This window comes from Bicyclus anynana, chromosome 20 (genome assembly GCF_947172395.1).
Source record: "Bicyclus anynana chromosome 20, ilBicAnyn1.1, whole genome shotgun sequence".
NCBI classification, from domain to species: domain Eukaryota; kingdom Metazoa; phylum Arthropoda; class Insecta; order Lepidoptera; family Nymphalidae; genus Bicyclus; species Bicyclus anynana.
The window spans coordinates 8,773,280-8,789,902 of record NC_069102.1 but is presented as its reverse complement, the minus strand read 5'-3'; the positions used below and the strand labels follow the sequence as shown (position 1 = coordinate 8,789,902).

Sequence of the window (16,623 nt, the reverse complement as noted above, 5' to 3'; positions counted from 1 at the left end):
CCTTTGACTATTTGGTCGAAGTCTGTGGCCTGCGCTTTTAGCCTTCATTTGTCGTCTGTGCTTTTAGCTTTTACCAATTTATAGTAATCTGTGTAGTATCTTATTAATCTGTGGATTCTGATTCTGTGGCCAATTTAGTATTTACCTTCATTTGTGGTCTGTGGTATTTACTCTTTAGTCTTTGCTCTTTGGGCACAATTCAAAAAATAGCCGTTTGCGCATAGGCGACTTGTCGAATTTTAATTTTAAATTCTAAAACTTCTATGAAAAAAGTATTGTGTAACTACAAGTTGTGTTTTTATATCTTTATTAGATAATAGTAATACTTAATGTAATAATCATCATTATCTTCTTCTTAGACAGAATATTCTTGATGTGTAAAGTAGTCAAATTATAATCACAGAAATGGTGGATCCCTTGGCTGGTATGTAATCGTATTATAAATTCTTGTAATTCGTTGCAGAACTATTAGTGCAATGAAACTAATTATTTCTTTCTAGTAATATATAATGAGGGATACTGGCGAGTATGTAACGTATCGCCTATGTATCGATGCCACTTCAGTGAAATTAATATAAAAAGATACTCTTCGAAAATTCGTCAAGATTTAGCAAGCGATGCGGGTATTAGTTCTGGCTCATTATTGCAAGTCTCCATTGAAAACCTACCCTTGTTAAAATACTCGCATGAAGATCCCAACGGCCTACAGGTAAGAATTTTTATTGTTGTTAAAATATTAAGAGTAAGAAAATAATATCACATGTTCCATTTTACCAGTTATTTCGAGAGGTTTGATTTTTTCATCTCATTTCAGATAACAGTAACTACATGTCATAAAAATCGTTTTCAAACAACCAACAAAGAGGTGTATGTGGCGATTCTTCTTGGATGGGGACATGGGCTTCCCTTGTCCAACCAGTTCATCACCTTTTTACCTTACATGCTGGAACGTGGGGAGAAAAGAGTGGGTGAAACAGTGAAGAACAGTTTACAATTAATGTTTGATTGTAATATTACACCCTTTTGTTTCACTCAGGTAAAATAATTTTCTGACATTTCCTCTACAAAATTATTTTTAAACTCATTGTCATTGTTCATGTTGTGGTCATTGTGGATTTAGCCTTTTGGTCTGAATAATGGTGGATTTACCCTAAGACCTAATTTGGACTACTTTAGTATTTTTGTTGAGTACGAAAGATTTTTGGGCAGTAAATCCAAAAAATTGTTTGTAAATTATAATACTAAAGTAGTCTGAACTAGGCATAAGGCTTAGTACCTTAAGGCTTGGTAGGTAGTTTGAAAAATTCTCTGAAACAGCTGAACAGACAGGCAAAATTAAAAAACCTATTATAGCCTTCCTTGATAAATGGGCTTTCTATTTCTAACACAAGAATTTTTTAAATCGGACCACTAGTTCCTGAGATTAGCACGTTCAAACTCTTCAGCTTTATAATATTAGTATAGATTTATTCAAATTCAGATTGGGTGCAATACATAACCTGAGATTACTGACATTCTAATATATTTTATTTACTTTTCAGGTTGATCTCCTGAGGTTTTTATTTGAAATACTCGAAAATGACACATCCAAGAGTACAGATTCATTGTCACTAGGATATAAGTTATCACCGCAAGTCAACTTTAGTGACAAAGGCACACTTACTTTTGATATTGGTGACATACGAACAATATGGAATAGGTAAACAAATGATTTCACAAAAGTCCAACTTAAAATGCAATGTATAGCTTGGCAACTTCGTTCGTAACACTCCCGATGATGCGCGCGGGGCGGGGGGCGTGTAGCGATGAATGAAAAACCCATTCACACCCGCGCTGTCTTTCCGCCCGTCGCCCGCTTGTCATGGGAGTGTTATTAACGAACTTGTCAGACTATAGTAAATATTGTGTACCTACCCAAATCAGTAGGTCAAACAATGGGGGTTACCTGAATTGTTTTCTGGGAGTTTTGAAAATGGGTAAATTATTAGATTTTGGTGCTCTTTTCGAATTATTATTTCGCCACTTCGTATTTATGCCGCTCGCGGCGCCACTTGCACTAAATGGCTCAGCTAAAGACATCTAAAACATGTAGATATGTACAAATTAGGTATAGTAAATGTATAAGAGAGAGGCTAACATCTTACTTGAGTATCTATTTTCCGTAAAATCAGTATGAATCAGAAGATTTTCCAGGCAAATCTATTTAAATAGTACCTACTCTTTAAAGTTAAGAAAATATAATAACATTAGTTCATTAACCTTTTATTATAAAAGGATGTACAATCATGTAGAAAATGTCAATTAAAAACTGGCAATTTTTGCTTTGGCAGTTATTTATTTATTGGTAAAGAAAATTATACTTAAAGTATATATACTTAGAGTATACCAATATTCAATAAAATCTCAAATTCAGAGCAAATTCAACCTTAAGGATTGGCTCTAAGCTTGAATTTGCAAACGCGACTACTTGAATTGAGTGCCAAGAAGTTTGGCACTCATTGAGTGGGGACGTGTTTTGGTCGCTGATTGTGCATCCACTTTTTAATAAGAGATTGATGTTTTAGTTCTATTGAAAAATGTGCTGATTTGTGAGTATATCTAATTTTAATGTATACATTTTTAAAACGAGTCGTCTCAATTATACAGGGTGTCCCGTAATTAATGGATAATACGCAAATGATAGATACACCACCTGTAAAAAACTGTATGAAGCTGAAGTGTAATAATATTTTAAAAACTTGTACACTTGTCGAGGTTTATAAATTGGTATAAAACTTGTGTCTACTTTTTGTATTTACAAAGTTGGTGGTACAAAGTGTGCACATTTCAACTTTTTTTTTTTCAAAATGCATGATCTGCCTACTTGCCTAAATTTACTTATGGATATTGTAGGGTTTCTTGGAAAACTATTCAAACAAGTTTTAGATGATTACGTGGTGTATCTACCATTTGCATACTATCAATTAATTACGGGACACGCTGTATATTTCTCTTGTTTAAATGCTGATTTTGTTTTAGGGTCAAAGAATATTACGACAAACATGAGCAACTTTTCTATGCATATAACCATATTAAGACACAAATAAACCATGCTTTCCAACTAGATGTCACAGTGTTGCCATTGCGTGAAATTGCATTGCCAAAAGCAGAGGTAAAAAGCACTGGTGTGGTGAAAATGAAAACTCCGGAAATTATTAATGCAGTGTTCACAGTCTTGAATAAAATCTACGTCGTGGACTGGTTGCAACATGAATTGTTACTAAATAACTTGTAACATTATTGGGTTTCTAGTTTTTTAACACCAGTTTGTTATTTAAAATGTGTTTGCTATTTTTTTGACGACCTCCGTGGCGCAAAAATGTGCGCGGTGAAGTTACAAGACGGAGGTCCTGGGTTTGATCCCCGGCTGGGTCGATTGAGATTTTCTTAATTGGTCCAGGTCTGGCTGGTGGGAGGCTTCGGCCGTGTTACCACCCTACCGATAAAGACGTACCGCCAAGCGATTTAGCGTTCCGGTACGATGTCGCGTAGAAACCGAAAGGGGTGTGAATTTTCATCCTCGTCCTAACAAGTTAGCCCGCTTTTATCTTAGATTGCATCATCACTTACCATCAGGTGAGATTGTAGTCAAGGGCCAACTTGTAAAAAATAAAATAAAGTGAAAGTGTATGGATACTAATAATTATAAAAGTTTGTATGGACGTTTGTTACTCTTGAACGCCGCAACTACTGGACCGATTTAGCTGAAATTCAAAACGAATATAGGGAATACGCTGGATTAACACCTTATAACTAACTGGCGCCCGCTAGTTATTGCTTTATATAAGATGTTGATAATAGTTATGTAGCTGCCAAGCAGTGGCGTGCACAAGGTTTATAAATAAGGTAGGCTCTATACAAACATATTTTACAAAATGAAAAATTCGTCCTCTAATACAGGTACAGAATGAATCCTCAGGGTATGCATTGCACTTTATAGGTGCAAAACATTGTACCTATAAAGTGCACGCCACTGCTGCCACGCCAAACTATCGCTAAATAGAGTGCTCGCTAGATATGTTTATGCGTGGTTAAAACTAATCGAAACTGCCGCCATCTTGTTGTCTATCTATCTCTTGGCGGATAAAAGAGATCACTAACGCTGTCAACATAATTGCGCCGTCAGTCGCGCGCAGACTTATCTTGCGCGCACTCTAGCAGACAATTAAATAGACTGAAACAAAAACGGGACTGGGGAGTTAATAGAAAGTAAAAAAAAAAACAACAGAAAATTTTTCAACATTTACTTGAATGTGTTTGCATATTGTTATCTTACAAAATATTACTACATCATTACAATGTGCTAAACTTAAAGTATAAACCTAGTTTTGTTATCATGTCTTCAATAATTCCTTGCAAGCAGTCCTTACATAGATCACATTTTGTCAATCTGTATAAAATCTTATGACACTTCAAGGGGATCCCCCGAGAACCATTGATTGTGCAAATTTAATCACTAGGCCACCACCTTCATTAATTTATTTTTAGACAATCAATAAATACGTTTTAAATATAAGAATACGAGTACCTGGCGGACAAGCTAATGTAAGATTCAAAAAATGTACAACATAATATTTAATTATAATAAAATATAAAAATAAAATAAACAACTTTAATTAACAAATTGTTTTTTTTTTATATATATAATTTAGTTGTAATATAGTTTGTATTTGATGGTTATATCAGTGAGTAAAGATCTATCTATACATATCAGGCTTTCGAACCACAAAAATACCACTGCAGTCTTAGTAGTATACAGGTGTATTTACCATAACTTGGTGCTCGGGTGTATTTACCATAACTTCAAGGTGCTGACGAGTCCACTTACAGAAGCCGTACTTCATAACTATTATTTTTTTAAATAAAAAAAAACTTTTTATGTTTCATACAAAGTAATTCGGACTATCCATGTAACACACACCTTTAGGTAAAATGAAAAGAAATATTTTTTTATTCAATGTCAATTTAATATGCAGCCTGTATCTGATTTTGTCGATATCGACGACGACATAGTTACAAATGGCACTCCGCACTTCACTAATCAGCTGCTTCGTGACATTTATGAACACATGTTTCTTGGACATAATTAATAAATTTTCCATAAAAAATATAACCCTAGAGTTATGGGAAATACTCCCGAGCACCCTGTATATGTACTTGTAATTATGTATTTTCCTGATGATGACAGTTTTTCAAATACGAATAACATACTGATATATCTAAAGATATAGAAAAGTCTGACCTTTTTATAACTTCACTTATTTCACAGCATTTTAATACAAGTCTGGTTCACATCTTAACAATAAAAACACCATGAAGTTTATAGTGCAATAATTTGATGTGAGCCAAATAATTACGTAATAAATCAATCAATCGTTAAATTTTTAACTAAACCTAACAAAACGAGTTAATTGAATTAATTTGAAATTCATTATAACATTTATTTAAATAATATAAAATATATAGAACCTTTGGAATAACATAAAAGTAGTTTCATTGGCCAGCAATAGGTGAATAAATGCCTTGGTCAAAATATAGCAGACATCACAAAAAAGTGCAAACAAATTACAGGTAATGGACGTTGGCCCTTATTCCATATGACATTAAAATAATAAAACCTAAATGTATAATTAATAATTATGACATTTCGATAATAATAATCAATGGTATATATTTTAATCATGTCATAGAGAATCGGGGCTAAAGTCCGGCCGCTCAGAGATTGCGTTTCTGACAGATCGTGATCTATTGGGCGATTTAACATGAGAGAGACAAAAAACGAAGGAATTGTAATTTGTTTGTCCCATTCGCACGACCTGCCAAAAACGCAATCACTGAGCGGCCGGACTTAAGTCTAAAATTTTATGAATAGTGTCGGTATGCGCTTTCATTATCACCTTGGGTTTTATAGATCATTTCACAATTCATATAGAATATAGATATTATATCAATCTATATCTATAGTACCGACATAATAGTGATTAGATACTTTTTAAAACTCGACAAAAAATATTTCTTTCTTTTTTAGAACTTAAATTTTATTAGAATTTCAAGTAAGTTTTAGCTGTGTTTTATAATCAATCAATATATTTTTTGTTCCGTTGGAATTTACTGAGAGTCTACAGTATATTACCTATAAAGAGGAAGTTTGCACTGAATAGGCTCTGAAACTATTGGATCGATTGATACATTCTTTCACAAAACCATATTTTATCCCCGTTTTCCCACTGGAACGAGAATTACGCGGGTGAAACCGATATAAACAACGGCGGGATATCGCATTTCAAACTTAGTTTTTTTACAACTTATCCCTTGATCGCAATCTCACCTGATGGTAAGTGATGATGCAATCTGAGATGAAAGCGGGCTAACTTGTTAGGAGGGGGATGAAATCCACACACCTTTCGGTTTGTACACGACATCGTATCGGAACGCTAATTCGCTTAGCGGTACGTTTTTATCGGTAGGGTGGTAACTAGCCACGGCCGAAGCCTCCCACCAGCCAAACCTGGATCAATTAAGAAAACCTCAATCGGCCCAGCTGGCGTTCGAACCCAGGACCCCCGTCTTGTGAATCCACTGCGCCACGGAGGCCGTTGAATGTTATTGTTATTAATAGCTCTGGCGTGGCATTCAAAATTAACTAACACAATAACAAAATGCGATGGGACAAGAGTAAATTATTTTAATAAAAATAACCTTTACCTTTTTTAACACTAGAAATGTCTGCGTTAAACTGGAAATCGTCAATGTGTGTCGGCCCTTACAAATTAACAATTAGTATATTTTTCTCAATCTTGCATATTTGACATTTTCAAAAAGAGATTGGTCGCCTTTTTATATTGCACAAAATCTCTATTTTTATCACTTTTAATGTTCATCTTAAAGCTATATTATTTATTTTTTTTTTTGAAAAGGAAAGCGCATACAAGTCGACACCAAACAAATTTCATGTAAAATACAATGATTCCTTCCACCTGGTCAATTCTTACATATACACACATGTCTGGTTACGCATGATGAATTTAATTATACTTATGGTAAATATTTATAATAATATCCGGCCGCTCAGAAATTGCGTTTCTGACAGGTCGTGATCGAATGGGACAAACATTCAATTACATTTCTCTCGTTATTTGTTTCATTACTACAAAGACAAACAGATATAATATATATATCTGTATATCATAATAGCATAACTTGAAATAGCACAGTTCGAAGTTAAATCGCCCATTCGACCACGATTTGTCAGAAACGCAATTTCTGAGCGGCCGGACAATAATAAGCTATACGAGACGTTACTGCCACTACATAGTAAATAAACATTGAAATTAAAAATTTTATTAATATTTGAATTTTAAATACATTTATATTTTACAAATTCGTTTAAGAGTTACCAAACAAAAGTTCTGTTGAAAATGCAAATTATTATCAATAATAATAAATGAAAATCGTTTAATTAAAAAAAATTAAATGATAATTTGCAGTTTTATCAAACATTATTTGATGAGAAAGTCAAGTTTGTCAAACATCATTGATTGTTTCCAATGGCTTTAACCCTATAGTATGCGCATTATCATCTGAGTCGTCCGGTCATAAAAGTCAAAAAAGATAGGAATGTGCAGCGCGCCTACCTGCGCACCCTAATTATCGATAAACGGCTACCTGCGCACGTGCTAATGATGAGTCAATAATGATTTGGACGATTCTGATTGGTCGGTTTCTAATGTAATTGCATTGCGTATTTTTTTTGCTATAAATGTGTTTACTGCAATTAAATAAATACATTCATGTGTTACTCGTTGCGCACTATGGATACTAATATATAATAAATTTGGCAGAAGACGAAGATTCTGATGATGAAGACTCAGATGAAGATTAATTTTATTTAGTTAATAATTATATAATATGAAATATGTATTATATTAAATCAAATATTGTTAATTTTTTTAATTTTGTGAACAAGATACGATAATAAACTTTACTTATCGATAATATGTCTTTCATTGTTACACCCTTCACTAGACGGCTCCATAAGACCCATAAGTGCAAGCGAGATAGATATAGAGAAATGATTTATGGCCCTAAGACTCAGTTGTTAATGCTATTAGTATAATAACATTAAACAATGATTGACAGACGCTTTAATCAACACTACAGACTATTAAATTGTTTGATTTGAAAAGTTTGATCATATATGGGGTCCTTAAAAGAATATGTATTTAAAATTCAATAATTATTATAAATTCCTTTCAGAGTTAACCCTAAAATGGAGAACACAAACAGTAGCAATGCTTTTATTTCGAATATGCCTATATGAATACTATGAGCCCAAGCTCACACATGTTATAATTTAAAAACGTTTGCTACAAAAGTTTTGACACCAAAATATGTAATATGAACAATGTGTACTTCTTTTACATTTATTATATTTGTAAATAGCTAAACGTCTATTTACATTGCGTTTTCCAGTAGAAACTAACCCAGTCAGTGATTAATGCATTGTTTACCAAACTACCAAAGTTAGTGACATACTCAAATAATGTATCGATGTCACTTTTTGGAAAGCTCTACATACAGCCTTTACCGTTTGACAGTTTTTTAACATTCTATATGTCATATTCATCTTAGTCGCAGAAGTGACATATGTATCATGTATAATTATTATTAAAGTTTTAAACACTGTTCTTCCATTAGTAAAATGTTGTTATTGGTTATTATAAGAATAATTTTGTCAAATCTAAAGTTAGGTTAGGTTAGTCTGTCTTTAGGTATAATAAATAATAAATAAATACGTGATGTCACAATTCTTGAACTATTTTATTTGACTGACATATATGTTTCATTCCTAACTCTATGGACACAGAACAATCTGCTGTAAAGCCGACCAATCAGGGGCAAATTCGGACAGTTGACGTTTCAAGATTGCAATTTAACGGTTTCACTTCGATAGATTATAATACACCGAAAAATAATACGTTAAATTGTAATCAGTATGTTTAGTTCACAATATATCGACAGATTACATATTTACTTCAGCAGATCACGGACGTAGGGGTGGTAGAACTGACTGGATTAATGTAAATATGCTTTTACTTTGCAAAAATAAAAATTACATATTAAAATATTACAATTCGACGTAAAAATGATTACTTATTAGGGCGTGTCTTACAAAAGGGTATTTTTTATTGATTTATCTCGTTAATTATAAAGGGGCAATTTTTTTAGGCTTGCCAAACACCTCGTCGCTATATTATTGAGTCGAGTTGCAACAGTTTGTAGCGTAAATGAAATCTAGTAACCCGTCATGCAGTAAGTTTCTGTACCAAAGTTTGTTGCACACAGCTGCACCTCTTCTGTAAGTGAATAAAATGTGTAGATATATACATCCTATCCTACTAATATTATAAACGCGAAAGTTTGTATGGATGTTTGTTACTCTTTAATGCCCCTACTACTGAAGCGATTTGGCTAAAATTTGGAATGGAAATGGATTTTACTCTGGATTAACACATAGGCTACTTTTTACCCCGAAAAAATCCATGGTTTCCCGAGATTTGCGAAAACTGATGATTTTAATGATATGAATGTTTGTTACTCTTTCACGCCTCAACTACTGAACCGAATTAGCTGAAATTTGGTATTGATATATATTATAGCATGGATAAACACAAAGGCTACTTTTTATACCGGAAAAATCTATGGTTCCCGAGGGATTTGTGAAAAACGAAATATAACTTACATTCAAATCAAAAAAAGCCATTACAGCCTAATGCTAGGCCACACACAATCAAGTTTACAGTCAATAACACGCTTAGTGTTGTGGCAGTAAAACATATTGAAGCCATACCCATTATCATATTTAGATATTTTAATGGAAATGTAATAAAGGTAAGTAAGAAATACTCCATACCCTGACACTGAAGAACGAAATTAACTGCAAAATGAACATAATATAAACATTCAATATGTATATTATGTGCATTTCTCATTTGAAACACTAGTGTAAATCATAAACTATTTGACGAACTGCCACTATTAGAAGGCTCGTTATGAACGGTCTCGTCGCGCCATGAATGTTTTTCTAATGTCATTCTCTCTTGTACATAAATGGGCCTCATGAAGCTCCTTAATTAAGGGCGTTTATAACGTATGTTTCATATACGTTTAGTCTTATTTTTTTCATGAACTTTCAGCTAATTAATTACATCCTTTGCTATTTTTTGGCCAACTACTTGGACCAAATATCTTTCATGAATATTCTTATTGAAGTTCCACATTTGAAATTAGTTATATAGTTTATAAAATTAGTTATATAATAATAGTTTGTAACACCAACAAGCCATTTAACGTATCCACGTACATTGACCAACCATAAATGGCTTAGTGCGAAAACGGCACAGCCCTATGTCTATTGACATTTAGGGCACGACGAGACAGTTCATAACAATGCGTCTATGTGTGTACCTCTGTCGAAGCGTACGGCGCCCGCAGTCCTCAGCGTGTGCAGCGCAGCACCTAACAGCAACCGCCGGGGGGAGCGCCGCCTGCGCCCGCGCCCCCCGCGCCGCCCGCGCCCGCCGTCGAGTGCTGCGGCCCAATCTTGATGCCATTCGCCTGGAACAACAACAAGATAAGCACATCTAAGTTATATACGAGTAATAAGGTGCTCTTGCTGACAAGTGGAGTTTAAAGAAAATCAGAAAAGCCACTGGTGTTACTGATGTTTTTAAAAAGATAAAAAGGCTGAAGTGGCGCTGGACGGGACATGTGCTGAGATCCTCGAAAGAAAAATGGTCCAAACAGGTCATGCAATGGTACCCCAGAGATGGGAAAAGGAGGCAAGGACGACCACATAAGAGATGGGAGGATGACCTGCCGAAAGGATGGCGAGGAAAGGCCAGAGATCGAGTAGAGTGGAAAAGTCTGGAGGAGGCCTATGTCGAAGGACAACCTGATTGCTCTGGTGTATAAATTAAGTAATAGTATTAGGTATAACATATATATTCAGCAGTCAGAGAATAAAGGCTATTTTTATTTTTTATTTTAAAGGTGCTCTTTGTTTGTGTTGTATTCCGAAATCTCGTCTACTCCAGCAAAGACGCCACGCAGGGAATGACTGTTGCACAGGAAATGATGTTTAGAACAAGAGTGAAAAGGCTTCTCATTGTTAATATCCAATATTACCTCCTGTAACGTTTCGTAATCTCCATAGCGGTGTTGATGTAGGCTCCCTCTATGTTGCCCTTATATACATTATTCGTGCTAAGACCGGACGCTAATGTATATAACCAAGTTCGCCATGAATGTCAAGTGATAGCAGTCTAATTTAGACTACTTTGGTGACGGCACGGCCAAAGACTAAATGAAGACTACACTTGAAACTGCTACAACACACCGGTGGCGAAGGATGGAGATTTGACGAAGGTAAGCCGTCCTAAAGAAAAGGAAATTCATACCGCTTGATACAAACTCCGGTTTGTCATACATCCACCATATACATGTATAGATTTTTAAAAGGTAACCCGGCGGGAATCGGTCTGTATGGACTCTTCGTCGCTGTAACAACACACACTATGTTGAAAACATACAATATGTTTGAAATAATAATATCTAACCTCATTGTTGATATCAAAGACTCCCTCCTGTATCTTCTCGTAGATCTCCTTGGCGGTGTTGATGAAGGCCTCCTCCACGTTGGCGGCGGTCTTGGCCGAGGTCTCCATGAACACGAGGCCGTGCTCGCGCGCGAAGGCCTCACCCTCCTCCTTTTTCACTTCGCGTCGGGATTCCAAATCGCTGGAATAAATAATAACCTGGACTTTCTTTCTTAAACCAAAACTCAGCAGTACTGCTTGGCTGCAACGTACTTCTTTCGAGCAATAATCAAGCAGTAACTTCAATTTAATGGGAAGATTTCTATTTCTATTCACTTAATAAAGACTATTGGTTATTTTAGAATTTAAACTATCGTGAGTGTTATTCATATTAATTGATTATGAAATACGGCTAAAAATCACGTGATGTAAGGTCGGAGTATACCCGACTAGTTTCAAACCCATACTGGGCCCTTAATCATGAGCTGGTTCTTGCAACGCGGCACGATCTAAACAAGCGTTAGTTCGGTTTGCTTACAAGAAGACGAGTCTAATGAAGATGACATTAATAAAAAATAAATAAAAAAAGTTCATGTTGTAAAGATCAATCAGTAACAAATAATTAAAGGCTAGAGTTTTCTTTTAAGATTAATGAATCGTCGGAGACTGTAACGGAACCTTCACTCCCCGCCACTCAACCCCTCTCCCAGCGCGCGATGCGAGCAGCTGTGCGCCGCGCCGCCGCTTCGCAGTTTGTATCTGGCCGCGTTGCAAGAACCAGCTCAAGACTAAGGGCCCTGTATGAGTTCTAAACTAGTCGGGCATACTCCGACCTATATCACATGAGTTTTAGCCGTGTTTCATAATCAATTAATACTTTATTGGTTAATCTAGTATTTGTCTTTATTAAATTATTTTTTGTTAGGTTAGTTTCTTTTTATTATAGAAATACCTCAAAATATTCAATTAAAGTTTAATAGAGAACATTTACAAAAAAAAATGTGCATAATTGTTCACCCATAGGGAGGGTTCACAACCATACTGAATGGCAAAGCTATGGATAAGAAGCAACAATATAATTTTTCAGATATATATAGTAGATATAAAAATGAAAGAAGGCAAATATTCATACATATGAAAACTTCTCACCTCTTATTACCAATAAGCATGATAACCATATTTGAGTTGGAATGCTGGCGCGCGTCTTCTAGCCAGGTCGTCAGATGATTGAACGTCTCTCGTCTGGTGATGTCGTACACTAGTAGAGCGCCCGCAGCACCTCTATAATATGATCGAGTGATTGATCTGTGGAACAGAAAAAATACTACGATTAAAATAAAAATTACAAGTTTTTTATGAAAAAAAAACAGGTCACTTTCAAAATTTCATTATTAATAGTAAATAATAATTGATGATTGCTGCCCAGATCTCACAGAAAATCCATTATTTAAGTAGTAATTTATGTGTTGAAGAATTATTCATTTTGATTACTATTAAAATAGGTAAAATAGAGCTATCAGTTAAAAGATATGTCACCGTAAAATAAATACCGTTAGTTTATAATCTACAAGTATCTCGCGAGATTGTGAACTGCAACATACTGCTTACAATCTAACATGTTATTATTGGGTAGATTGCAAGGATTTTTTATTTGTATGTTCATAAATAAAAAAATACCTAACCTAACCATCAGTTTCTGAGCCACTCAAGTTCCGGTTCTTAGGATTATGTCTGGAGTTCACAATCTATCAACAGTTCACAATCTTGCGCGAGATAGATTATAAACTAACGGTATTTACAATTTTATGATGACACTTTTTTTTTTGGTCTGGGCCATTTCTGCACTTAGCCATGTGATTGGCCGTTGTCGTGGGTCTCTCGGTGTAGGTTCCCGCTGGATTCACTCCATCCAGCCGAGCTCGCTCCAGAAGCTTAGCAGGCCGCCCAGGTCGCCGTTTACGATGACATGCAGCATGTTGGTGTATATGTTTACGATGACATATACACCAACATGCTGTAAAGATTCCTGTTTAGTCTTGCTGTAAAGATGGCCAGTCAATGTCATTGGTTCTTAATTATCATCTTAATTATCAATGTAGATCCTGAGAACACTGAGTTTTCTGTCAAATATTTTTACCTGAACGCCTCTTGCCCAGCGGTGTCCCAAATCTGAAGTTTGATTTGCTTGCCATCAATGGTGATCATGCGAGCACCGAATTCTACACCAATGGTCAGATCATGAACTGGCTGAAATCTCTTGTCTGTAAACTGGAGCAGCAGGCAAGACTTTCCAACACCTGAAAAATGATGCAGATGTACACAATATTTTTATAATAATTTTTTTTTTCTTCTTTGTTCAGGGCCTTACACTTGGTATGATATGTGCAGTGTTTTTTTATTTTATAACATAGGCTGATAACCATACTAATATTATAAATGTGAAAGGGTGTGACTGTCTGTCCGTTTGTTTGTTTCACTGCTAAACAGAGCGACAAATTGACGTGATTTTTTAAGTGGAGATAGTTGAAGAGACATAGGCTAATTTTTGTCTCTTTCTAACCCTCCACTTCCCTTAAATTGGGGGGTCGAAGTTTTTATAGAGTGTCTGTAGGGTAAGGGTAGCAAAGTAGCGCACATAATTTAAAGCCAAGCTTGACGGGGTCCGCTAGTACTAATATTATAAACACCATAGTATGTATGGATGTTTGGATGTATTTTTGTTTGGATGATTGTTTCTCTTTAACGCCGCTACTACTACTACTACTACTAACGATTTGGCTGAAATTTGGAATGGAAATAGATTTTACTCTGGATTAACACATAGGCTACTTTTTATCCGGAAAAACTCCATGGTTTCCTGAGATTTGCAAAAACTGATGATTTTGATGACAAGAATATTTGTTACTTTTTTGATGCCTACTGAACCGAATTAGCTGAAATTTGGTATTGAGATATATTATAGCCTGGATTAACACATAGGTTACTTTTTATCCCAGAAAAATCCATGGTTTCAGAGGGAATTGCAAAAAACTAAATTTCCGCAGGCGTCCGCTAGTAAGATATAATAATATAATATAATATAAGATTTTAAAGAATTGTTGTGTTGTGAGATGTGCAGCACTACACTGTTTATTTATCTGTAGACTTAATAACAGAATTGTATAATATGTCGTCAAATGCAATTTAATATCAAGACTTGAAAGTTACATGGGATTTTATTCTTAAAAGATCTAAAAATCATATTTAATTATCCATCTTTCTTAATAACATACCATATCAAGAAATCTTAAACCATTCACACTGTTATAATTACTTTGTGCTCTTGTATTACTTTCAAACATTCTATTACTTTTAATTGTTATAATTTTTAGTCATTATGCTAATGCAAATTCTTTACATTATATAAAGAAAATAACTTTCTAATACAAGCCACAGCAAAATTTAAGTAATAAGCATACCAAAGATTCTATGCAGGAAATATTTATTAGCCTTAAAATAATTAGCTTCTTTACGGAAATACTAAATACTGTTAATTTGAAGTACTCTGAATTTAAAAAAATTGTTTCATTATAGGTACATAATATAAGGATACAAATGCAAAAAAAAATCCCTTAGCACAGCTAGGCATTTGTACAGTAATTTTTTTATTGATAACTATGACAAAGAAAAGTAACAATTTTAGAACAAAAGAGACTATAATATTGCTTACAAACATATAGTATTTTGTATATAACTTATCTTTATTAATATTTTTAAATAAATAACAATCAGATTTTGGCAGAACACTAACTAATACCTGAATTCATTGTTATTTAAATGTGTTCTAAGGTTATTAACAAAAAAAAAACAAAGAAAGACCTTGACATAGGAACAAGTAATTTGATGATTAATACTGGTATACAGTTATCTGACAAACATTTGTGTATTGTATTAATTGAAACACTAATTGATTCGGTTTACATTACATTATTAAACTGATAGTGAACATAATATGCGACTCAACCACTTGTATACGCCGCAGCGTAGGAGGCAGGGTATATTCATGTCAATTAGCTATGCTATCACTAAAAATCTATTCCTGTTTTGTATGCAAAATACTAATAGGAATAGTAGAGCTAATATCGATTTCTAAAGTATTTACATTAAATAAAACAAGTAATCAAAAGAGAACAGTAAAGTCTAAATGCAATGATAAAAAATTATAGAAATAAAATCAATACCTGTGTCGCCGATGATGATGTATTTGAACAAGTAGGCGTAAGCCATTTTAGCTAATGTTTATTAACTTTACAATGAATGCGAATAATAAAAATGCTGCACAAAGCTTTTTGTATCAATTTTCTAGTAAATAATACGCAATTTTAATAATCTTACAGCTGGTTAGAAATAGATATTTCAATGTGTCATTGTGAAAAATCGCAAACTGACAGGAATGAAATAAAGAAAAGGAATGGAATGGAGACTGGAAAGGACTAAGAATAATATTATTTGGTGGACTTTTCAGAAGTCGGAAGAGAGAACTGACTACTCTATTAAGTCTATGATTGAATATATAATGCCAGTGCCACAGGCAAGTATATCTTGCTCCAAAAATAAAAATGTGGCAAAGAAAATTAATAATACACAGTTATATTCAATATATTAACACCATTATCTGCCTCAAATGAATTTCCTCTATTTGAACATTACGATAGGCCTCCCAGCATAAAAGATAAGAGTTGGCGAGCTTCTAAAAATACATATATTATTTATTGATTATGATTATTGTATGTATATTAAATGTACTGTAGCATTTTAATTTCATTTGATCAATCGCTACGATAAAAAAGTTCGACTACGCCTTATTATTAGTCTAATAATAATGTTTCCCATTCCATTCAGCCTCCTACCTCATTCCTCTACGTTCAAACCGATGGCGATAACGTCTGTGCAACTTGTCAAGTAAATGTCAATTGTCAATTCATGCAAACTGTCAGTGTCAAGTTAA

At 34.3% G+C, this 16,623-nt stretch overlaps 2 protein-coding genes across 2 annotated transcripts; one reads left to right on the top strand and one right to left on the bottom strand.

Moving 5' to 3' along the window:
• The first annotated feature begins 176 nt into the window (after window positions 1-176).
• On the top strand, window positions 177-3,583 carry LOC112057965 (uncharacterized). The gene is made up of 5 exons (XM_024098579.2): window positions 177-424; window positions 501-709; window positions 815-1,036; window positions 1,542-1,699; window positions 3,019-3,583. The coding sequence occupies exons 1-5, from the start codon at window positions 406-408 to the stop codon at window positions 3,272-3,274; spliced, it is 864 nt and encodes a 287-aa protein (XP_023954347.1). The 5' UTR covers window positions 177-405; the 3' UTR covers window positions 3,275-3,583.
• A 685-nt stretch (window positions 3,584-4,268) lies between these two features.
• LOC112057964 (ras-related protein Rab-2A) lies at window positions 4,269-16,075 on the bottom strand. Its single transcript, XM_024098578.2, has 6 exons — window positions 15,857-16,075; window positions 13,774-13,933; window positions 12,786-12,941; window positions 11,658-11,838; window positions 10,507-10,656; window positions 4,269-9,395 (listed from the first exon to the last, which is right to left on the bottom strand). Exons 1-5 carry the CDS (start codon window positions 15,900-15,902, stop codon window positions 10,558-10,560), a joined length of 642 nt encoding a protein of 213 aa, XP_023954346.1. The 5' UTR covers window positions 15,903-16,075; the 3' UTR covers window positions 4,269-9,395; window positions 10,507-10,557.
• Window positions 16,076-16,623: the final 548 nt, after the last annotated feature.